Below are 25,171 nucleotides of genomic sequence, written 5' to 3'. Positions count from 1 at the left end.
AAAGAATTCTGCCACCACTGTTCTGTAACCAAGGACTCTTTCCCTGGGTTGTGTTAACTGGTGGGCCCTAAGGCAGCTGTTGGGATGCACCTGGAATTAGTTTCATTATTCTGGCTCCAAGGAGGTCCTGCAGCTCCCAGGCTCCTGGTTTCTAAACACATGGCCTTATTAAGATTAAAGTTATTGGGGCTTCCATGGTGGCGCAGGGAAATATCTTCCTTTTAAAAAAACGAATTCATCTACTAGAAAAGCCAAAATCCAAAACACTAACAACACCAGTTGCTCGTGAGGATGTGGAACTCTCACTCGTGGCTGGTGGGAACGCAGAATGGTCCAACCATTTCAGAAGACAGTTTGGTTGGCAGTTTCCTAGAAAACTAAACATACTTTTACTGTATGATCCAGCAGTTGTGCTTCTTGGTATTTACCCAAAGGAGCTGAAAACGTGCCTATACAAAAACCTGCCCACAAAATTTTATAGCAGCTTTATTCATAATTGCCAAAACTTGGAAGCAACCAAGATGTCCTTCAACAGGTGAACGGGTAAATAAACTGTAGCACATCCAGACAGTGGAATATTAGTCAGGACTAAAAAGAAATGAGGGCTTCCCTGGTGGAGCAGTGGTTGAGAGTCCTCCTGCCGATGCAGGGGACATGGGTTCATGACCTGGTCCGGGAAGATCCCACATGCCGCGGAGCGGCCGGGCCCGTGAGCCATGGCCGCTGAGCCTGCGCGTCCGGAGACTGTGCTCCGCAACGGGAGAGGCCACAGCAGTGAGAGGCCCGCGTACCGCAAAAAAAAAAAAAAAAAAAAGAAATGAGCTAGCAAGCCATGAAAAAACATGGAGGAAACATAAGTGCATATTATTTCAGCCAATCTGGAAAGGCCGCATACTATATTATTCCAACGATATGACATTCTGGAAAAGGTAAGACTAAGGAGACACTAAAAAAGATCAGTGGCTGCCAGGGGTTGGGGAGGAGGGGCAGGTGGAAAGAATAGATGGAGCACAGAGGATTTTTAGGGCAGGAAAACTACTCTACCTTCTTTGATACTATAATGATGAATATATGTCATCACAAACTCGTCAAGAAAACCATAGAATGTACAACACCAGGAGTGAATTGTAATGTAAAGTATAGACTTTGAGTGATTATGATGTGTTAACATAGGTTCACTGACTAGCAAATGCACCTCTCTGGTGAGGGTGTTGATATGGGGAAGCTGTGTCTGTGTGGCAGAGGGGCATACGGGAAATCTCTGTATTTTCTTCTCAATTTTTCGGTGAACCTAAAAAAACTAAAAACTCTTAAAATGCCCTAAAAATAGTCTGTTTAAAAAAACAAAGACAGCCTACATCAATTAATGTAAAAAACACCAGAAAAACTAATTTCCCCTTATGGTTCACAGCTGAGGCATTCTTCTCTCTCCTAATACTCACAGGTCCTAATGGGCTTTTAAGTTCTCCCCTGAGTAAAACCCTCCAGCTTCAATTCAATTTTTAGTGCCTATAGCTCCTGCCCAAGCTCTACCGGGCTTAAAACATTCCCAGGTTCCTTTATGTAAAAATCCTTCTGATTATAAACTATCAGCAGGAATTTAGTGAATGCCTGTGTGCCAGGCCCAAACGGCATCACTAGTTCTGATCACAGCACGGGGTAAAGGTTGGGGCAGTGGCTCAGAGGAGGTATGTAGCCTTCCCAAGGTCACTGGCCAGCAAGCCAAGGCAGCTGGGAGCAGGGCTGATCCCAGCTCAGTGTAGAAACTACACTGATCCCTCCGCTCAGTGTAGAAATGTGTAATATATTGAAAACCATACTGTAAAATTTTTAAAACTGTATTTCTGCCATCAAGCAATAGCTACAATTTTGAAAAAGCATTCGTGCTCATTGTAAAAGTCAAACAATATATAAAAAGCAAACAAATGTATAATGTGGAAAGTTCCTAATGAAAGTGATTGGAGTGATCATATGTCCCTAGTTTGCTTGGGACAGTCCAGGTGTCATTATTAATAGTGCCCTCTCTTCACTTTCACAAGTGAAATAATCATACCTATTTGGATGATTATTTATAGGGACACCCTATCTTGATCCTCCCTCCTCCAGCAATCATCACTTTAATAGTTTTGTGTGTGTATATACATACATATGTTCTTTCTATACTAGCAATTTTTCATGTACAAAAAAGGAACCATCCCAGCGTGTCTTTTAAGAGTGAGAAGGGGAAGCAAGATGCCTCTTCCCTCACTAACTGGACTTCAGCCACGCTAGGCCATCTGGCTCTCTTGGTCTGGGGAGCCTTGTGTGACTACCCCGAGCCTGCCCCTCCTGCTGTCCTCCTGTTGTCTGGGAGAAGGCCAAGGCACGCAGGAACACACACTTACCATATAGAGAGGCCGGCTGCACTGCTGGATGCAGTCTGTGTAGCACACCATAGCGGCCCGTCGGAAAATTCCCAAATCTGCAGATGACACAATCGCATGGTGAGAAGGCTTGATCAGAGATAATCCACAACACTCCCCTTTGGCCCAAGCTTTTGTGGCCAGGATGATGTCACCTCATAAAAGCCATGCTTTGTCCCTAATAGGTCAGCAATAAATGTTTGCTTTAAAAAACGCCACCCACAGCTGCCTGGGCTTTCGTGGCAGGTGTGCTCTATCCATGCAGCATCCCGCAGAAAGGCAGGCAAGATGGACACAAGGAACAAGCACTTGCAAACCATTTGGGGGGCTGGCCAACCCTCCTATGGTCTCCTTCAGCTAAGTTTCCCTCTGTTGATAGTTTAGTGTTTTCTTTACAGCAGAGGTGTATGGGGACTCTCAAAAGTCACCTTGAAACATCTGCTCTCTCTAGACCATGGGAAATCTTAGCTTGTAAAAATTCGAATCTGTGTTTCTCAGTGTGGTTATAAGTCAGTAAGAATTGAACCAGGGGACAGTGGGATCTACTAAGCACGTTCAGGAAGCCTGTACGTATGATGATTGTTATATGAGCAGGGTCAGGGCGAGGCTGGGGTCTTCCCGAAGTGAGCATTTCAGTAAGCGTGGACCCCAGCTCTGCTGTGCTGCTGTTCCTCTTCAAGGCTACCCCTGGGGTCAATTTAAGCAGCGTTCACTAGACTAGATACACTGTGGGGTGGGGGTGCGGGCGTGTCCATGCACTAGCCCGGAAGAGGCGCGTTGCGGGCTAGGTTGGGGTGCATCCCTGCCTCTGAGCCTCTCTCCAAACCCCCTGCCCACCAAATCCTGCCCAATCTGGAAGAAGTGTTCAGAAAGCAGAGTTGGCAGGTCAGTCAGGCAGGTTGCTTTGTTAAGGAAACAATGTAGAAAACCCTGGGGAGGGTGGCTGAACGTTACCTGTGTCAGACACATCTGAATCAGTGGGAAGCAGAGAATTGAGGAGAGAAAAAAAGATTCGTAAGAAGGTAGCCAAACAGGTAAACTACTGGTCATTTTATTTTTCTCTCGAAACAGATGACTTTAATTTTGTTTTCTGATTACAAAAGTAATGTCTTCTCGTAAAGAACACAGACTCCTTCTGCCTGTCTCAAACGTTCAGAAGTTCACTACTCTTCAAAGCGTGAATCAGACTTTCCTCTCTCCCTGTGTGCTTTTGTGCACCACTTGCAACTTATAATCCATCCTCTGCCTGTGGTCCTTTTCGGGAAACAAGAGGCACGACGGTGATCTGGGCAAGTAGCTCTGCAGTTTTCTGTCCTGCTTATGAAATGCTCTGCCTCATTGCTACTGCCTTTCCTCGTGTCCACTTTAATTTTCCTGTGTGGCCTAAGGGCCCCAGAGAAAGGAGTCTGTGATTTGAGAAAGCAAAGGCAGCTTATGGAATGGGCAGAGAGGTTGGTGCTGCCTGAACCACTGTCCACTAACCCGACTTCCTGCCTTTGGACTAAATGTAGATGCAATTGTCACAATGTTTTCCTTTTGACTTTGGTAAATCCGTAACCACTTGGGGGAGACTCCCTAGGTACAGAAATTTTAAATGTTGGGTTAAGTTGTGTGAAGGTTATCTTCCCTTTGCCCCTCCAGACTCACCTGCCATGTCTCTCTGTCCTCACCACGCCCAGGGAGGCTGACTGCAGGGACCACTCAATGGGTTCCCTCGCTCCCCTTGGATTTGGACAATGAGAAACGCCAGCAGGAGACTGGAGGGACAGAGGAAGGAGAGTGAGCCCAGGGTACTATCTGTCTGGTGCCTTCCCTGTGAGGTTGCCTGTCTGTTAGCCAAAGGTCACTGCTCCACGCTCATGGAGGAAGGTGACTTTCTCTCCGTGATGCCCTCCTTCCATGTTTTGGTAACCACTTCCTCTATGCCCTTTTGGGCTTGTGGGTAGTAAAAGCTTCTCTGCTACTAACCCCAGGTTACTGTGCTACCCCTTTCATTCTTCCCCACCCCACCCCTGTCCTATGAAGAGTCCCTCTATGAATAAATCTTTTGTCTTTGTATGTGATAGCTTTTTCCTGTTGGGACCCTGACAAACTAGTACATGGTTATAATAGACTACATTCAATTTGTCCTTTTTTAAAAAGGTAAATTAATTCAGTATTGCAAAGTTGCATGGGGCCAAGGTGGTATAAACATACTAAAAGCTCCTCTATGTATTAATGGTCACTACCATTACATATATCTGTATTCAAGTTTATTTTTCCAACTTGCAAAACCCAGAGGAACAGTGCCTAACTTATGTTCCTTTGGAGAGTTTAGTTTGTATGACTTCATTCACCTTTGAGTGTGGAGGATGGAGCATGAACAGAGTGCTGTACCAAATGCTCTACCCAACCAGCTATTGATGCTTCCACTGGGGGAGGGAGTTGGAGGTATACCGGCTATGTTAACACCAAGGGTTAATCTACTGACCATGCCAAAAGGAAAAACTGAACTGCCAAAATGAGAGATTGTTTTATTTGCTCTTCTAGTCCTAAAGCCACTTGTTTATGTAGAATCGCTCTTAGATCTGGGCAACAGGGGTGCCATATTTTAAAGGCCCTCATTCCCCGATGACTGAGGAGTCTGCAGGGCAAGGGGACTGCTTCTTCTAGGCCACATTCTGAATTCCTGGACCCAAGAATTCCCTGTCCTGATGTCCTTGAGCCCGCTCTCAGAGCCTGCATAGGTCCTTTCCCTGGTTTGTCTTCCTGAGGGCAGATAGCACCACTAGAGTATGCACTTCTAGTGGCAAGGAATGGCCAATTGGATGTTAGACAAGGGTGTCCATATGCATACCTGTGAGACCCCTTAAGATGCAGGACAGAGCCAGAGGTGAGAAGAAAAGAGGGGCAGGGGTTGGGGACCAGCTCTCCTGTATAGCTATGTTCTGGAGTACTCTTCCATGCACCTGAGAATTTTAAATTTGAACTTGTACCTTGTAGGTTGTAATGAAGGTATATTTATCAGCTTCTTGGTCTTCCTTCTTTCTTCCTTCCTTTCTTCCATATATTTAATACTTTTTTACTCTGCTTTATAACTTAAACATTTTTATACATATGGTAAGTGGGCTTTTATTTACAGTCTTGCCTTGGGCTCTGCAAATATTAGGGATAGGCCTAGTTTATATATATATTGGTTTTTCTTGAAATATACAAATGAATCTTTGAGTCTGACTTCCCGGACTTTAAAATGATGGGTGAAATTTAGATGCTCTAAAATGACTTGCACCTGCTCAAATGTATGCTGACTGACCAAGAGCAGATCAGAAGCTGATTTCCACGGAACACTTGGTGATCTAACGTGATACGTTCATGCCGTCAGAGGGCGTTCGGCAGGTGTCCTGCCTCTAAGATTGGCAAGTTGGTCTCCAAAACTTCCAGCTCCAGAATTTGAAAATAATGTAGAATTTATTCTTGTTAACCATTTAGGATGGTTAGAGAAATGCTCCTTTTAAGTGCTATGAACTGAAAAACATTCTTCTCGGTGGAACTAGCGGTGTGATGATCGTACTGTTCTACAAACGCACTTTCAAAGTTTGGTGAATTGAAAACCTTTGGGGACTTGGAGTTAGGAGGACGCCTCAGCTCTGAGCTAGCTTAGTGTCTCAGTTGAAAACAGAACTAGTGATAGTAGATTGTTGCTATCTTATACAGGAGAGGAAGCTCTTGGAGAGAATATATGCTATTAAACACAGAATTCAGAGCAAGCATTCACGGTGACAAGTAACACTTCCGTTTAGGATAGGCAAGACAGTCCTTTCTCAGGGTGAGTTAATCAACATGTTTAGTATAGAGTAACAGGTGACTCACCTATCTTGAAACGACCCATGTAGTAGATCTGGGTGCTGAGGGCCAGAGAAGCCAGAATATGGATTGCAGAGAAGATGACCCAGAACAACCCCAGGTCATTTTTCCCAAACACCTAGGAGTAAAGATGGAAGTTACCTTCATCTGGGTTTTTTTTTTTTCCCCCCAGAGAACTTACTAAAATTGTTTCATCTCTCGTGTATGCATAAGCTGTCAAAAACCTAGCTGTGTGTGAATTTTGGTTTTTCTCCCTTCTCTGATCTCACAGGGACCTTACTGCAGCCAGGGCGGGAAAAAGAATGGCTACCTGGCCGAATGAAAAAGAAAGAAATGGAAAAGGGAAGCAATGGGTGAGGCAGCTGAACAGCAGGTGAAGAGGCAGTAGGTCTAAAGCTGGGAGCTAACGCTCTTCAAATAACAGAAGACGACTGGCGCGTGTGCACGCACACTTAGAAAGTGGTTTTCGTCCTTTCAAGTCAGTCTCTCTCCCATCAGCCTGTGCATCTCTATTCCAGTCTCACCCGAGTCAGGTCCGGCTTTGTATTGACACTGTCCAGGGCCGGTGTTCCAGGGGCCTGTTACATTATTAAAAATTCTAGCTCAGTAACTAAACTGCTGTGAACGGACCAGTGATGAGGGTGTGTCATGAGCCAAGGATTATGGTTAGTTAAACCTGTTCACCTGGGGTCCAAAAAAACAAAACACAAAGCCTCCCAAGAGGGCTGCCGGCTGTGGGGAGGGACGCACCACTCCAAGGACGGTGAGCGTGATGACCAGGGCGAAGGAGATGTAAGCAGCGTAGGCACTGGCGTTGATGTCTGGGTGGCGGGTCTGATAGAGCTTCAGCATGCAGAGGCCGGCGATTATGTACATGAAGGAGGTGTCTGAGGAGAAGCCGAGACAATCGAGATCCAGTAGGTGGCAGACAGACCTCTCTTCAGCCTCAGAGAACCCCTCCCTTCAGGCCTTGGAGTATTTGCTGCCCTCAGCCTGTGTGGTGACCTCCAACACGCCAGCCTCTCCAGGCACATTCTAGGTAAACCCTACACACTCCACCTCTCACCCCCTCCAAGGGGGGCATTCCTAGCTCACAGAAGAAAAGTATCAGATGATATGATGAATAATTGCCTATCCCCACTCGCGGGGCTATGTGTGTATAAACGCTCCTGTCCAACAACAACAAAAGAATCCCTAATGGGAACAGGGCAGTGTGACAATAAAGAGAATCCTACGTGGGTGCAGGAGGTCCTTCTCAGTATACTGAAACATAACCACATTGATTACTGCTCATATACAAGGCTTTCTAGCCTAGGGATAGAAGACAGCTAGAAATTCCATGTGGCTTAGCTGCATGGGGGTTAAGGAAATGCAAATTAAAACAGCCATGCAATGTCCCATGTTACTAAAAAATTGGCAAAAGTGTAAATGTCTAATAATAACACATGTTAGTGATGATACGGGGGAAGTGGAAACTCTCACTCAGCCAGTGGGAGTGGGAATTAATATTCTGGGGAGAAAGTTGGCTGTTTTGGTAAAATGGAAGATGCATCAACCAGGACCATGTGACCCCAAAATTCTACTTCTAGGTATTCCAGGGAACCTCTCTCACATGTGCGCAACAGGCACAGATGAGGCTAGTCATTGTAGCACTGTCTGTACTAGCAGAATATTGGCAACCTCTAACTGTTGTTCAATAGAGGAATTGATAAGTGTGGTATATTTTTATTACAGAATGACAATCTTTAAAAATGAATGAACTGGATATCCTTGATTTAATACCAATAAATCTTGAAAACATTGTTGAATGAAAAAAGAAGGATGCCGAACGAAGTGTGATAAATTAATATTAATTTGTTACAAATGAAGAAAAACTATAAAAACAAACTGGAAGGATAAATATAAAATTAATCACAGTTGTTGCTTCTAAGGAAGGGGAGAGTTGATAAGTTTAGAAAACAGTTCAAAATGGGACCTCAACTTTACACAATGTTTTATTTCTTAAAGTAGATTTAAGGCAAATATTTTAAAGTGTTGGCATTTGTTCCTTCTGAGTGGTGAATGATATTATTCTCTATAGTTTTCCTCTATTAAAAATGTCTTCTAATTTAAACAAACTAAAACGTGATGGAGAATTTCTGTGGTGTTGTGAGTTAACAGCCAGAGGCTAGAGCACAAACACAAAATAACTGTTTTTAAAAACCTCATCCTCGAGTGTGGAGGACATTGTTAATTGCCTTCTTCCAGCATCAGCTATTCCCTTTCTCCATCCTAACAGCATCTCGATACCAACTCAAATATCTCAGCCCCATTTTCTATTCAGAAATGCACACCCTCCCAGACCACTTGCTTTAGGAAAGCTAACCGCACCCCTGGTTCCAGGGAAGGGTCTCATTGGACTAAAGGTAACCTCACCTCCTTTGCCACCGTGACTGGTGTAGCAATGCTGGCCCGAGCTAACCCTCACACAGAGAAAGATTCTGGAGTGAGCTCAGGGCTGTGTAAGCTGTTGAGGTGTGAGGGGCTGTTATCTGGGGAGTTTGGGGAAAAGAAGTTTCCTGCTCTCAAATAAAGGCTCCTGGAAGCCAGCTCGCTGCTTTCTCTAGACATCATGGTGCGGAGACAGGAAGCCAAGACCTGCTGTAGCTATTTCTGCCACCACGAGGGAAGGCAGCTGGAGGAGACCACCAGTGTGCAGGCTGGGTGCAACCAAGGGGATCACAGAGAAGCGGAGCCAGAGCCACCAGACAAACTACCCACAAGGCTATTCCACCTCTGTACGTTCGGCTGGTGCACTGGTGAGCGTACCTATTATTTAATCCAATTCGAATTGGGTTTTCTATTACTTTCAACCCAAAACAGGCAAACTGCTAAATTAAGCCAAGCTACACTGAGGGAGATTTCTAGATGTCTGTTGGTGGTTTCTACCTGACCTGCTGCCTGACACTTAGCCCATTGCCCACCTGCAGATCTAGCCATGAGATCAGTACCCAGTGTTCACTCTTTTGTAGTCTACAAACGGTGGTCAGAGAGGAAAAAACGGTACAATGTGGGGAAACCATGCCCTGTGGTGAGGTGCCCTCAGATCACTTCATGTAAAATGTCATTTAATTCTTGCAAGCATGACCTTGGCATTTCTGAGAGGGTCCCAGGATAAGACTCCTATAACTCAAATCTGTGTAGCTGATGTAAATTCTAATTACCGAATTGGAAGTTGGAGTAATTAGGGCAGACATGGTAACAAGCACTGAGCACCCCTTCCGTCATCAGTGCGATGCCCATAGCATAGAAGAGACCGAAGTGTTTGGGAATCCCATACTCCTGAAAAAGCAGAAAGCTTGGTCAGTGGAAAGATACTCCTTAGTGACTCAGCCACAGAACCGGGACGCCCATGCTCTGGCCTCGTGTGGTCCATTACATGTGATCCATCGTCACACCGTCTAGCCAGATGTCCCTCCTCTTTGCAGATCCCGTTTGGAACCATAACCCTTCCTAGCTCTCACCTCCCTCATCCCACCCTCTCCTCACCATGGCAAAGATGTCCTTGGCCTCCAGGGCTCTTCGATGGAGAATGTCCCGGCGCAAGACTATCAGCAGGAAGAGGCAGCCCAGGAGCATGTGGCCCAGGTTACTGAGAATGTTGTTGAAGGCACTAAGGGGGTGACAGAGAGACCATGAGAGAGTCAAGGTATCAAAGAGCTTTAGAGACTGAATGAAGGCATGGATGAGCGAGTGAAATCCGCATTCAGTGTTTTCCACTGCTAACCTTTCCATAAGATTTCAGGACCGAGATCATCAGAAAGCATCTTTAACCTAATGCCACGTTAGGATGCTTAGCCTGTGATAATGTGTCCGTTTCCTCTCAGGGATGCCTGCTTAGCTTCCCTAACACCCACTCAATCCTCCCTTGTGCTGATGGCACTGGCGGGGAATGAATCCTAGGAAAGAGAGTCGCTCCACAGATGGGCAGTTGGGCCAAGCGTTTCAGCTACAATGTGAGAGTGAATTCACATAGATGGATGGACCCACGTTATGTGTCCATACTCAGCTCTGTAACCATGAATTTCAGGATAAGCGTCAACTGGTCACAGCCAGCAGATTTATTTAAGGAAACTGAGACTAGTTCAGTTCTGGATCGAGAAGCCAGGCTCGCAACTCCCAGGCAAATGCTCTCTCCACTTCGCCATGTTCTGGAGGCTGCAGCATGGCCTTGGAGGCAGCAGGCCCCGGTGTGAGTCTCAACATCACTAACAAGCTGAGGGACCTTCCGCAAGTCCTTACCTTTCTAACTGAGCCTTAACATCTTCATCTAAAAACGGGGGTAATAATAATCCTATCTATCTCATGAGGTTGTTTAACGGATTGAATGTACTAGTAGCTCATGCCCATGGATGAGGGTCATCACAGCTAGGGACCTGGTATTTTCAAACATATCTCTGCCTTCTCCTCAGGACTGTTTCCTGAGGCCCCCATACAGGAATGGAAGAGGCATACCTGATCTCAACTTCCTGATTTCATTCCTCTTTACGCTTGATTGGGGTGCTTTTCCACAATTGTTTCTAGTATTTTTAAAAACTGAAATCGTCACATTACACAGAAAGGCATCTCTCATTGCCTCAGAGGACTGGGCTTACCTCAGGACACCCCAGGGGTGAGCGCAGAGGAAGTTGTAGTAGCAGATGTCCTGGTTACCAGTGACATTGACTATCTGTAAAACCAAGAGTGAAAAGAGGAGATGCTGTTTTCCTCCGCCCCCTGAGCCTGAAATCACAAAAAGTGGACAGTGTTCACAGCGATCAACTGTCAGTGATTTACAGTGTAACCAGCGCCCCTTCTCAGCAGGGGATGGGTCGTTATCTTCAGCCTTTACACAGTATAGACACATTTCCTTTCAATGCTGCCATCTTGCTTTGAATTGAAATATTCCGTGTCCCTCATTATGTGGCCTCACGGCAGAATGCAACTGAGTATGTTTCCTTTGTTCTCATTATAAAAGGATTTTGAGAGGATGCTAACATTGGGACCTGCCTATTAGGACGGTCATGGTACATCCTATTTTCTAGATGAATCCTGGGAGGGTAAGGAGCTGTTCCATCCTCTGTGTGGAAATGGTAACCACAGGGCAGGTGGACATAAGGAGATGTGTGACCGGTTGTCCATAGTTGTCACTATCGCTATCGTTAAGAACCTTCCTAGATCACAGCACAGCTGTATCTTCTGACAGCACCAAAGTATTCAGAGAATATTTAGATTATAAATGGTGGTGCTGAAGCTTTATAAAGTCCTCATCACGTATTAAGTATGGAATTGGTAAAATATTATTAAACTCCTGGCTCTCAAACTTGGCTGTACACTGGAATCACCGGGAGTTTCATCAATACTGATGCCTGGGGCTGCCCTGGTGGCGCAGTGGTTGAGAATCTGCCTGCCAATGCAGGGGACACGGGTTCGAGCCCTGGTCTGGGAGGATCCCACATGCCGCGGAGCGACCAGCCCCGTGAGCCACAACTACTGAGCCTGCGTGTCTGGAGCCTGTGCTCTGCAACAGGAGAGGCCGCGATGGTGAGAGGCCCGCGCACAGTGATGATGAGTGGCCCCCGCTTGCCGCAACTAGAGAAAGCCCTCGCACAGAAACGAAGACCCAACACAGCCAAAAATCAATAAATAAATTAATAAACTCCTACCCCCAACATCTAAAAAAAAAAAAAAAATACTCATGGCTGATTCCACTCTGATCTAACTGGTGTGGGGTACAGCTTGGACACTGGGATTTTTAAAAGTCCCCCAGATGATTTTAATGCAAAGTTTGAGAACCATTGCATTAGAAACACCTTTAGCCTGGTGCTATTCTAAATGGGCTTTTTATGTGTAATAGATCCCAGACAGGATCACTTAAGTGACCTGGACCCTAGGGTTCTGTGAAGGTGCAGTGGGGATTCTCAAGCTATTTTAATTATTATTTTTGTTTTTTTATTTATTTTATATTTTCTTTTAATATTTCATTAGTACTGTGAAGCTGTTTTTACTTTTACAAAACATATTTACCCTCAATGACAGGACACAGGCTAAATTAGACATCAGGTTTCTTTGTTTAGGTCTGGAACTTTACCCATCATCCCATGATGATCAAAAGTGCAGACTGGTAAAAAATAGACATAGTTGATAGATACCAAGACTAAATGAGTGCAAGGTAATAATTTCAGATTGGTAGTCAAAATAATACAAGAGGTCTGTGATAAAACAATTGGGAACTAGATTTAAAGGTCAAAGACGAATCAGTGGAGAAATCCAGTGGAGAAATCCAGTGGGAACCCAAACGGGGAATTAATTCTTGGACGGAGCTCAAGTTATACCTTTCTCTGTAATTCGCAGCAAATATCTTTCCCTGAAGTATGAAAGGTGGGATTTTGGAGTTCGGGGCAGCACTTACTGTCTGGTAGGTGATAACCAGCTGGATCACAGGCAGCGCATAAAACACAGCAATGGTAATGATGTTCCTACGCAGGCAAAGAATCAGAAATGGTTATTTCCAAAATAACCATGGAAACTTTGCCCTTTTTTTTTTTAAAAAAAAGAATCTTTCCACCCCATAACTCCCTAGTTAACTCACAAACGCGATTAGAAACTGATTATGTGGTTCCTGTTTCTCCAATCTTCCTCTCATACAGTTACTTGTAAAACAGTGTAAATAATACTTGCTTCTGGTTTAACCAATTATTAATGAGGGCCTATCTATTTAGGATATTGTTAGATTAAATGTGATCAGAGAGGGACTTCCCTGGGGGTGCAGTGGTTAAGAATCCGCCTGCCAATGCAAGGGACACAGGTTTGATCCCTGGTCCGGGAAGATCCCACATGCTGAAGAGCAACTAAGCCCGTGCACCACAACCACTGAGCTTGTGCTCTAGAGCTCGCGATCCACAACTGCTGAGCCCGCGTGCCACAACTACTGGAGCCCGTGAGCCTAGAGCCTGTGCTCCGCAACAAGAGAAGCCCACCACAGTGAGAAGCCTGCACACCGCAGTGAAGAGTAGCTCCTGCTCGACGCAACTAGAGAAAGCCTGCACACAGCAACAAAGACCCAACGCGACCAAAAATAAATAAATTAAAAAAATAAAAATAAGTTGGTGACTTAAAAATTAAAAAAAAAAGTGATCTGACAGTAGGTAATGGGTGATGGATCTCACAAAGGGATGTGGCTCTTTTAGATATCTCTTAGTTCCAAAATGATGGTCCTAGTATGGAATTCCATGTGGTCCCCACTGGCCCTTGTTTTCCTCTAATATCTGTATCCCAGTAAAAGGGTATCCTTCCAGAAAAAAGAATGGGAAGGGCTATCACAAGTGTCAGCTGGGGATTTCTGAGAGGAAGGAGGGGACCCTGCCAGGCACCTCAGACTCTCTGCTTGTAGGAAGACTGCATCTGTGTCTGACCATCGCAGGTCTATTTATCATTGGCTGATGGTATCATCTTCACTCAGGGAGGTTTCTAGCTACTATGAGATGCTCTAGGCATCTCATCCCTTTAATCACTGGCTCTTCCAAGAGCAAGTCCTGGTGAGGAGAAGAGGGAAGGTGGTGACATTAATGTTATCGTTACTGTATTTTCCTAGAAAAGGATTTAGTGCCTCCCTATGGGATTCCACTACCGTTCTTATTTAATACTTTGTATTTATTTAATTTAGGGCTGGTTGCCTTTGGTAGTTCATTTTTGTCTTTCCTATCGAATGTGGCATGAATCCTTTAAACACCTATACCTGTGCCTCATTAAACACTGAAACCTGTGATTTGATTCACTTATATGAATCTCATAAGTGATTGTGGCTTTTACAAGGAAAACTTTAATTTTACTAAAGAGAACCATAGCCCTCCTGGTCATCTACTCACCAAAAATAAATCTTATATTTTTTGCTGACAATTCTCCGGTCCTTCCTGGACAGATCTGACAGGTAAAGGAACATCTGGGATGCCAAATAAAAAGAGAGTGCAAAACTGTACTTGGATTTCTTGCATAAAATATAAAGGAGAGCTTTACACATTTCAGTTCAATCACTCACTAGGGATTAAAATTGTTTAACAAGACTTTAATTTTGCTTTTCCCAGGATGCCTTTAAAAATCTTAGTATTTCCCTTGGCTTTAGGGAAATTGGCTGATGTGGGAAACCTATTGGGAGTCTTGAATGCTTCTTAAATCTCAAGAATTGCTTTCCCAGTTTTCAGAGATGCCCATTGTGTGATTCTTGAATTACGAGGTTGAAACGGTACGATTCACCTTTGTGTCCCTTACTGGATACAACACGATGTGATACATACAAGCCAGAAAGAAATGATCTTTTACTCCTGAAGGGTTTTATGTATACACCAGGGGTTTTTTCCAAGTACACCCTTCAAATGAATCTTTTCTCCCATTTGGTTGGATCCCTTCCTCACTTTTGTCCATGGTCAGCCCCTTCAGACCCTGAGAGCGTTTTAGCGCTCTGTTTTCTTTACTGCTCTCACTTTCTCCCTCCGGAAAGAAGTGTTAACCAACCAACTATTGCTTTTAGTATGTAGCTAAGTTTTATCTAAAAAGCCCCCTGAACATATATACACTACCAAATGTAAAATAGATAGCTAGTGGGAAGCATCTGCGTAGCACAGGGAGATCAGCTCGGTGCTTTGTGACCACCTAGAGGGGTGGGATAGGGAGGGTGGGAGGGAGACGCAGGAGGGAGGAAACATGGGGATATATGTTTATATACAGCTGATTCACTTTGTCATACAGCAGAAACTAACACACCATTTAAAGCAATTATACCCCAATAAAGGTGTTTAAAATAAATAAATAAATAAAAAGCTCACTGAGAAATTTGACTCCCCCTGAAGAAAAAAAATATATATAAAGGAAATTGAGGCATTGCTGAAGTTGTATTTGGCTCCTGGACTTTTTGCCCTCTCGAAGAGCACCACCCGGCAGAAGTACCTTGGTCCGGATGACGTTCTTATCGCTCTCAATGTCTGGCATGGTGTCGAAGTCACTTTCCTCCACGGAGCTGTCCGTGTCTGACTGGCATGGCTGTCTGCCATCGGAGGAGGACATTTGCCTGCCAGGACTGGAGCTTGACTCATCTGAAACAGAGGAGACTCACCTGCCTTCCCAAGCCGAGAAGAACCCACCGAGTCCATCTTTCTCTGCAAAAAGCACAGTGCTGACTCATTCCTGAAAACGCTGTGTTGGTAAAAACCAACTCCTTACCCATAGCACGTGTTCTTTCTCTAATTCCTCCTCAATGGACCTCTAATTTTCCTCTCCTCCTATTTTTATATTTAAATCATCTCTTTCCAGGGCTGAATACATAATATAAAGGCATCTGCTCTGTTAACTATTTGGCTGCAAAAATAATATTATGCTTATATTTCATGTTTCATATTTTAAAATACGAGCATAAATGTATAAACATACACATGCACGTAATTATGTATAGCATCTACCACATGTACGTGTAAGTACCCACATGTCCAGCAGCTATACATTTCTCGTGGATAAAGTATTTGTACACCGAAATCCCCCACATGCCATATCTATGATTATATAATGGAAACAACATTCTCAGGAAGAAGAATCCTGTGAATGTTTCCCAGAGCAGATGGGAATTTGCACAGCCTACTGAGCACATGAGCAGAGCCTACCTTCTGCTTTATTTCTTCTATTCAGATGGTTAAAAAAAATAACAGAACCCTGTTCTTGCAGAGCCAGAAATAAGTCTCCAGCGCTGAGCCCACATGCTTCTCAAAGTTACGGAATAACAGGGCAGGCATACAGGATTCCCAGCCCCTCTATGCTGACAGCTTAAGGTGCACCATTCATAGGCCCGCAAGCATCATGGAAGTGTGTGGAAGCGTCAATGCACGCGGACTCTAACAAGACAAGGATCAGAATTCTGACCCTTCAGGCCACTGAACGAGCCCTGGGGGTTGCCATGTGAATGACTGGGTGGCAGTGAGCAGGTTCGTTTATGCAGTTATAGCCCAAATGGAAGATCGTTAGGCTTCAGCCGTGTTCACCTGCTGCACAGCCTCAGTCTTCTGATCGCCCTTACTCCACTGAAACCCGAGAATGAAACAACGGGTCAGTTGATGTCGGGCTCCCTGATGTCAGACTCTTGACGCATCTTTCACGCCCTAAACTCAGGCTGGGTACGAAAAAATCCCCAAGGGAGTTGATGGCAACCGTAGAAAATTCTGCTCAAGTGTGGCTAGTAGACCCAAGAAACGGATCAATAGAACCAGAGAAAATTAGAGCTGGAAGGAACCTTCCAGATCATCGAGCCAATTCATCTTATAAATAAAAGATAATCTTATACGATGACGGCCTTGCCCACTCTCACAGTTATTACTGGCTGGAGGGCTCCTTGTATCCTATTCTTTGGAGAATCAGGAAACACTTCCATGAATGGACTCATTGTAGGAAATACCTATTGCCCCATAATTGCTTTCTTCAGGGGTGCTGGCAGCAATGGGATGTGACACCGACGTATTTCCAGAGCCTGTTAAAAAGAAAAGCAAAGAGGCAAACGCTTTATGTCCAGTTGCCAAAGTGAAAGAACATAACTCTAAATAGTTTGATTTTCTTTTCACTCTAATGTAGGAGCCTGCAGGCCAATTTTATGGTCTGCAGACCAGATCTAGCCTGCCACCCGTTTTTGTATGGCCCTTAAACTAAAAGTGGTTTTAAATCTTTTTAATGGTTAGGGAAAAATCAGAAGACGAAGAGTATTTTATGGCAGGTAAAATTATAAATTTCAGTGTTTACATATGACATTCTACTGAAACACAGCCACTCGTTGAGTATGTCTATGGCTGCTTTTGGCTACAATGGCAGAGTGGAGCAGTTGCAACAGAGACTACGTGGCCCGCAGAGCCTAAAACATTTACCATTTGGCACTTTACAGAAAAAACGTTGCCGATTCCTGCCTGGCAGTGTTGCAGAATCACAAGAACAAAGGCGCATGGGTCCTGGAATCACTGTGAGGAAGGCCACCGCTGAACATAAACACCGGAAATAAACTCCTGTGATTAAGGGGCTATAATTCGGAGGTTTATTTGTCACAGTCGTTAACAGTACCCTAACTGTAGACGGGATGAGCCCTGACAGGTTGGAAATTACTGCACTCCTTGGAGCAAAAAATAATGACAACGTGAACTAAGGATGTGCAGGAATATGGGTTATTTGGGGGATAGTTCAGAGGTAGAATAGGCATGTCTGTGGCCAAATGGTCGTTGGCAGTGAGAGAAAAACATTCTTTAAGAGGACGCGCCTCAAACTTTTCCAAATATTACATGTGCAAATAGTAAGCGAAGAATGATACTAAAATCATAAGCCCCAGAATTCTGGGCATTTTCTGTTCCTGGGAAGCCCCCTGGCATGGGAAGTAGACACGTGTGGCGGAGAGCGCTTGAGTTCCTCTGCAGCGGGGGGTTGAAACGGTCTGTAGGAGGCAGAGGGTTTTCGTGTGTGTGATCAAAAGAGAAAAAAATGCAAAAACTAACGTCAAAGCAACTGAGCAAACAAAAACAATCACTGTTTTGTTAGGCGACAACTTCACTAAAAAGAAAAAGCCAGCTGTGTAGGTTTGTTCAGACTTCGATGATTTCTGCACTCTGCCTCGCAATCGAGCAGGACCTGGTTTCCATGTAGTCGCTAGTTCTTTTCACCCCGAGGCAACCACAACAACAATGGTTCTGTGATGGACAAGAGCATCGAGATTTTCATGAGCAGTGCACTTGTTTCAAATCTGTGCACTTCTGGGCTTCCCTGGTGGCGCAGTGGTTGAGAGTCCGCCTGCCGATGCAGGGGACACGGGTTCGTGCCCCGGTCTGGGAAGATCCCACATGTCACAGAGCGGCTGGGCCCGTGAGCAATGGCCACTGAGCCTGCGCGTCCGGAGCCTGTGCTCCGCAACGGGAGAGGCCACAACGGTGAGAGGCCCGCGTACCACAAAAACAAAACAAAACAAAACAAAAACAAATCTGTGCACTTCTATATGCACAATTAAATAGGAGACTGGTCAACACGGGATAACGGTATTCTGTTAACATTTCTAATGTCTAAGACCTTCTTAGAATGCAAAAACCGAAGCATTACCTCCCAAACTTCAAACATGATGGATGCGCCCAGAAGGCAAGCCATATTTCTATTTAACTGTATGGCATTTAGAAAGCAGAATTAAACACAAAATATCAGTTTACAGGACAGACCAAGATGTTCTGGCTGGGAATAAGCAAACATATAAAGTTATGAATGAGCTCATCTTAATGGGGAGACTTGTTCTGGTATGTTTTTCTCTGCGTGCGGGCCCTTTGCCATCTGTCTGCTTTACTAACTTAGAATAGGATATGCTTGCATGCTTGCCTTTTATATTAATTGCTCCATGTGAGGAGAAAAACTTCATTTCATTTTGAGCATGCTTGGCTCTTTCAGGGACGTCACATTTATAATTGTCCTGTCCGCTTCCGTCTCCAGACTCAGGAGGTTGGAAGCGGAAGAGGGAGTCAGTAACGCTGTGAACTAGCTGACATGAGATTTCATTTTTATGCCAGTTGGCTACCTATCCCAACGAGTGTCATGCTGTATCTCAAAAGTTGAGGAGAAAATGAAGAAAACCACTAATCTTTGCAGAAGGACGTAAAAGTAAAATTCCTCTAGAAGAAAAAACCGGGCAGGCAAAGCTGGGAGAAAGCAGAGTAGAGAGTCAGGACTAGAGTCTGAGACCTGTTGCCACAGAGCCTGAGGATGGCCTGTGCTCCCTGACCCCTCTGGACTCAGCATGCTGCTTGTCTTATCCCTCCCGGGCCCTGTTCTTTGCTGGGAGGCTGATTCAGTAATCGCTCCATCCAGGGAAGGATCTGATTGGCCATTTGGTTCTTAAATCTGCAAACTTGGCAAGTTCACCAAGCTCCCTCACTTGAGAAAGTACCCTCCTCTTAGGCTGCACCCAGGTTCATGGTGACAGCTCATGTGGTCCCAGAGGCCTGTGAGTCACGTTTCATCTGTCTCTCTTTCAAGGTGGTAACTGAATTTCTGTATAGGCTCTTTAACAATGTTGTGAAATGTGGGTTTTTTCCACTGATAGAGCCACTGGAGGACATGTTTTTAGAACACAGAGCCTTGCCCAGTGCCCTTTAGATTACCACAGAGGCCCCTGTCCTAAGTGCTAAGTGAGGAATAGAGAATACAGTGTCCATCCAGTCACACCGCAGTAGTAAAGTCCCTTCACAGCCTGAAGCTGCTCTTTACCAACACTATTTCCATTTCACCTGGGCTCCAGCCTCTTATCTCCTTCTTTATCCCATGAAGTATGAAAGAACTTCCTTTGCTTTTTAGTTTAGTTGGAGCCAATGTCAACATTTTTCAAACACAACTTTAAAAACTGCAGGCAAATCAAAGAAAAACACATGCAGGGGAGCTGACAGATTTTCCAAATGCAACCTTCCTATCATTACATAACTAAAACAGAGCTGCCAACAATTTAGCAAGTTGTAGGGACCTGGCTCCATTTCCTCCATCTCAGGCATACCTAGGGTGAAAGCATCAGGCCAGGTTCCTCAGATATCTAGCTCCACGTTGATTGCGGCAGACAACATGCCAAATCTAGTGGGGTCCCCTATCTCAAACGCTGCTCCTAGCATTTCTTCTAGGCACTAGCCCCTAGGGCATTTCTTGTAGCTCTAAGCTCCATTAAACTTCTTGTAGCCCCCTTGGGCACACTGATACTGGCCCTTGGGAGACAAAGACATTTCTGTATCCTTGCTCCTCTCTAAAGGTTCCTCCCCTGAATCTTTCACATTAGCTTTCAGATAAGGTCCCTCACTTGCCTCTGTCTCTTGCTACAGGCTGGTTTCTCCATGCTCTGTGTCATGTGATTAAGAGTCACTAACTGGTTCCTCCCTAGGGTAGAGCTTATCTTCTCTGCTCTTGTTTGAAGAACCTAGGTCTTGTCTCACCAGTGGTCATGTGCCATCTTCCCCCATAGCCTCTCAGCATTACACAGGTTCCTTACTTCCTCCTGATTTCAAAGCCCTTTGTGGTGAACATTCCTATTTCCTACTTCTTAACTAAGCGGGGATTTTGTTGGGGTATCCTCCCTCACCTGTGCCTGGAAGCCCATATTTTTAAGTCAGTGATTCTCGGTTGGGGGTAGGGGTGGTGGGAACATTTTGCTCCCAAGAGGATGTTTGACAATGTCTGGGCATAACTTTAGTTGTCACAGGGAGGGAGTGTATTACTGAATTCTAGTAGGTTGAGGTGAAAGATGTGGTTAAACATCCTATAATGTACAGGGCAGCTCCCAACAACAAAGAATGATTCTGGCTGTAATGTCCATAATGTTGAGTTTGAGAAACGCTGGTCCTAGAAAAAGATGACCTCACCCTAATTCTATAAGCAGGCTTGATTGATCTGTAAGTAAATAGATTCCTTTGCAGTGACTGGTTTAGCAACAAGTATATGATCCTCTCTAGGCCAATGAAACATGAGAGAAGTTGCTAGGTGCTTCTGAAACAGTCCTTCCTTCTGGACATTGTCAGGTGAGGACCCATCTCACTACCAGCTTTGGGGGCAAAGCAGAGTCAAGGGAATGGCAGGAAAAAGGACCAGAGCCACTGGACTCAGTGAATCCTGAAGCCCACCCTTCTGCTCAGCTTCCAGGGAGAGGAGACACTCTTTATTGTTTAGGTATGTTTGAGATAAACTTTGCTGTTACCTGCAGCCACATGAATCCAACGGATGCATCTTTATTTATTTTTTTGCTCACTCATTCATTTCTGCTTGTTATCTGAAGGGTGCCTCTAGCTCTTAGCTAATTTTCAGAGCCATCTTGATCTTGGACAGTGATTTGGCTCAAGTCCCAGCTCTGTCTACCAGTGCTTCACTGTTCAGGAGACCCTTCTGAATACGAAGTTCCTTTAATTGTCATTGCAGTGATAAAATGACTTCACTCATACAATAAAAATAACAGAGAATCCATTCACAGAGCACCTATCGGATCCAACCAATCGGGCTTTCTAAGTTCGACTAGGCCTAAATAAGAGCAAAACCTGGAGAGCATCAGAGAGAGAAGGCCGAGATCCAGAGAGAAGACATTTCATTTTAACATTTTATAAATAAAATAGAAAGTAGTACTTAGCATTTTAAAGACACTAGGGCAGGTGTTCTTTTATATTCCTTTACATTGGCTGTTGATTGTTATTAAAACCAATTGCCTGGATGCCTGGAAAAATAGACACGTTGACATTAAGGAAGACAAAAGTCAAAGGAAGGCAGGAGAAGCAGACCTCCAGCAGAGGGAGAGATACTCCTGCTGGGTGGGGTAGGGAGTCGCTTTGTGTCTTTCTAACTTAACTGTAGAAAACACAGAACTAGACATCTGCTGCATACCTACTGTACAGCACAGGGAACTCTACTCAGTCCTCTGCGGTGACCTAAATATGAAGGAGATCCAAAACAAGAGGGGATATATGTATATGTATAGCTGATTCACTTGCTGTACAGTAGAAACTAACACAACATTGTAAAACAACTACACTCCAATAAAAATTAGAAAAAAAAATCTGCTGCATGTGACTTAAAAATCAAGTCTCACTCCATCATTCCTTTTCCAAATGATCATTCTATGCCAAATAGCTTGTGAGCACTGAGTAACTCATGCTGATTGAGGCTTTTCCAAAAATAGGACACTTACAAAAGGTGCAAACTTCCAGTTATAAAATATACGTAAGTCCTGGGGATGTAATGTACAACATGGTGACTAGAGTTAATAATACTGTATTGTATATTTGAGAATTGCTAAAAGAATGATCTTAAAAGTTCTCATCACAAGAAAAAAAAGTATAACTATGTGTGGTGATAGATGTTAATTAGATTTCTAGTGGTGAGCACTTTGCAATATATACAAATATAGAATCGTGTTGTACACCCAAAACTTATACAATGTTACATGTCAATTATATCTCAAGTTTTAAAAATAAGGACATTTAATTTTTTTTAAAAGATTTAATAAAAAGATCAAGCAACTAAATTCCTTTGTTCAAATCCTCAGAGTGGAAGAAAGGGCATATTACAATGGTTGGATAATCAATTACTCTGGATTTCCCAAAGTTATAATACTCTCTTATACTTGCTGGTCTCCAATACTTCAGTTTTCTAGATCCTTGAACAAAAAAACCCTCTATCTCAATTTGGGAAAAGTAAGCTCTGTATTAGATTTGACACAATAAATTCTTACCATTGTTCGCAAGTCAGCTCTGTGATAAGACAGATATGAACAGTTTATGTCCTAGAAAACATTAAACTCCTTAAAAAGATGAATTGCTGACAAATGGGCCGTGGACAACTATGAGGAACTCTCCGAACAAAGGCTCTTCATGTGAGCTCCGTATCTCAGTAATTATCAAGTGTGTAAATTGGTTCTCACTGGCTCTGCTTTCTGCAGGAAGACTGCAAATTAGACCACTCTGTGTGTGTCTGTGGGGGGATAGGAATCAATAGAGGGTTTGGGAAATCACAAAAGTCAGAGAGACAAAAGTACCAAATGGAATGTTGCCACATACTTGACATCAGTTTGAATTGAAACCAGGGATTTTTCTTACCGTCACTGGAACCAAAGCTTCCATCAATGGACTTTCTCTGAAACCTGCAAACAAGCACATACACATGCTCCTAAGACCGCAAAAACGTCAGCATTTTCCATTTGTTCCCTATGGACTTTGTTGCAGATTTGTCTGCTAGGATCTCCTAAAAATGGGCCTTTGGATGTGCAGAAATAGGAACTCTGATACATTGCCGGTGGGACTATAAAATGGAGCAGCCACTTTGAAAAACCATTTGACAGTTCCTTAAAAAGTTAAACCTAGAGACACAATATGACCCAGCAATTCCACACCTAGGCACATACAGGCATACATATATTAAATTCATTAATTTATTTCCATATTCATTTATTTTCAGATAACTCACATGCCATAAAATTCACCCTTTAATGTGCACAATTCAATGAACTTTAATATGTTCACAGAGTTGTGCAACCACCACTATTTTCTAGTTGCAGAACATTGTCATCATCACCCAAAGAAATCTCAAACCATAGCAGTTACTGCTCATTCTCTACTCCTCCCAGCCCTTGGCAATCCCTAATCTACTCTCTGTCTCTATAAATTTGCCTATTCTGGACATTTCATATAAATGGAACTGTATTGCATGTGGTCTCTTTGTCTTCTTTCACTTAGCGTAATGCTTTCAAGGTTCATCTATGTGGTAGCATGAATGAATACTTCAGTCTTTTTATGGCTGAATAATATTCCATCGTATGGATATATACCATGCTTAATTTATTTGTTTACACTTGATATACATTTTGATTGTTTCCACTTTTTAGCTATCATGAATAACACTGCTATGAATATTTGTGTACAAGTTTTTGTGTGGATATATGTGTTAAATTCTCTTGGGTATGACCTAGGAATGGAAGTGCTGAGTATGAGGTAACTCTGTGTTTAACATTTCTTTCTAAACTGTTTTCTACTGTAGCTCAATAGCAGGAACTAAATATTTTACATTCCTACTAGCAATGTACAAGGTTCTAATTTCTCTCCATCCTTGCCAACTCTCATTATTTTCATTAAAAAAAATTTATTATAGCCATCCTAGTGGACATGAAGTGATATCTCATTGTAGTTTTGATTTGCGTTTCCCTGATGGCTAATGTTGTTGAACATCTTTTCACATGCTTATTGGCCATTTGCATATTTCTTTGGAGAAACATCTATTCAATTTTAAAAATGCCTATTTTTAAATGGGGATATTTTTCTTTTTATCTTTGTTTTGTAAGAATTCTTTACCTAGTTTAGATACTAGACTCTTACTGGATATATGATTTACAAACATTTTCTCCAGTTTTGTGTATTGTATTTTCACTTCCTTGATAATGTCCTTTAAAAACACAGAAGTTTTAATTTTGATGAAGTCCAATTTACCTATTTTTTTCTTTTTTTACTTGTGCTTTTGCTATCATATCTAAGAAACTATTACCTAATCTAAGGTCACAAAGATTTACACCTATGTTTTCTTCTAAGAGTTTTATAGATTTGGCTCTTTTATTTAGATCTATGTTCTATTTAGAGTTAATTATTTTTATATCTTGTGAGGTAGGGGTACAACAACTTCATTCTTTTTCATGTGGATACCCAAGTGTCCCAGCACCATTTGTTGAAAAGAATATCCTTGTTCCATTGAATTGTCTTGCTACTCTTGTCAAAAATCAATTGACCATAAATGTAAGTGTTTATTTCTGAACTCTCAATTCTGTTCCATTGATCTGTATGTCTTTCCTTATGTCAGTGCCAGAGTTTTGAATATTGTCGCTTTGTAGTTAGTTTTGACATCAGAAAGTGTAAGACCTCCAGCTTTGTTCTTTTTTTTTTTCATGATTTTTTTCCTATTCTGGGTCCCTTGCATTTCCAGATGAATTTTAGGATCAGTTTATCAATTTTTGGAAGAAAGTCAGCTGGGACTTTCATAGGGATTGTGTTGAATCTATAAATCAGTTAAGGGAGTATTACCACGTCTTTTAGTTTATATTGCTGCTGTAACAAATTATCACAGTCTTAGTGGTTTAGAACAATACAAATTTATTATCTTCAGTTCTGGATGTCAATTCTAAAATGAGTCTTATGTGGCTAAAATCAAGATATCAGCAGGGCTGTATTCCTTCTGGAGAATCCAGGGGAGGATCCATTTCTTTACCTTTTCCAACTTCTAGACGTGGCCTGCATTCCTTAAGTCATGGCCCCTTCCCCCATCTTCAAATGTATTACTCCAACCTCTGCTTCCCTCATCACACCTCCTCCTATCTTTGACTCTCTTGCCTCCCTCTTATAAGGACCCTTGTGATT

The 25,171-nt window shown here is 43.3% G+C and overlaps 1 protein-coding gene across 3 annotated transcripts in view; it reads right to left on the bottom strand.

Moving 5' to 3' along the window:
- Window positions 1–25,171, bottom strand: part of SIDT1 (SID1 transmembrane family member 1) — an 87,038-nt gene that overhangs the window by 11,271 nt on the left and 50,596 nt on the right. For 2 of the 3 annotated variants that reach the window (XR_003792406.1, XM_029215049.1), the window contains exons 10-20: window positions 22,871–22,914; window positions 16,699–16,770; window positions 15,207–15,352; window positions 14,132–14,205; window positions 12,676–12,742; window positions 10,880–10,953; window positions 9,774–9,897; window positions 9,449–9,566; window positions 6,996–7,132; window positions 6,252–6,363; window positions 2,385–2,461 (exon numbers count right to left, since the gene is read on the bottom strand). Coding sequence is in view for 2 of the 3 variants with exons in the window: in XM_029215049.1 (XP_029070882.1) it covers window positions 2,385–2,461; window positions 6,252–6,363; window positions 6,996–7,132; window positions 9,449–9,566; window positions 9,774–9,897; window positions 10,880–10,953; window positions 12,676–12,742; window positions 14,132–14,205; window positions 15,207–15,352; window positions 16,699–16,770; window positions 22,871–22,914 (1,045 nt within the window). In the remaining variant the exon portion in view is untranslated. Of the gene's footprint in view, window positions 1–2,384; window positions 2,462–6,251; window positions 6,364–6,995; window positions 7,133–9,448; window positions 9,567–9,773; window positions 9,898–10,879; window positions 10,954–12,675; window positions 12,743–14,131; window positions 14,206–15,206; window positions 15,599–16,698; window positions 16,771–22,870; window positions 22,915–25,171 lie in introns of those variants that run through there. The other variant, XM_029215050.1, reaches the window with a different exon arrangement.

Source organism: Monodon monoceros, unplaced genomic scaffold, assembly GCF_005190385.1.
Source record: "Monodon monoceros isolate NGI ecotype Baffin Bay Population unplaced genomic scaffold, NGI_Narwhal_1 Super_Scaffold_11, whole genome shotgun sequence".
Classification (NCBI taxonomy): Eukaryota; Metazoa; Chordata; class Mammalia; order Artiodactyla; family Monodontidae; genus Monodon; species Monodon monoceros.
Note: the sequence above shows the minus strand (reverse complement) of the source record. Positions and strands in the feature narration are given on the sequence as shown.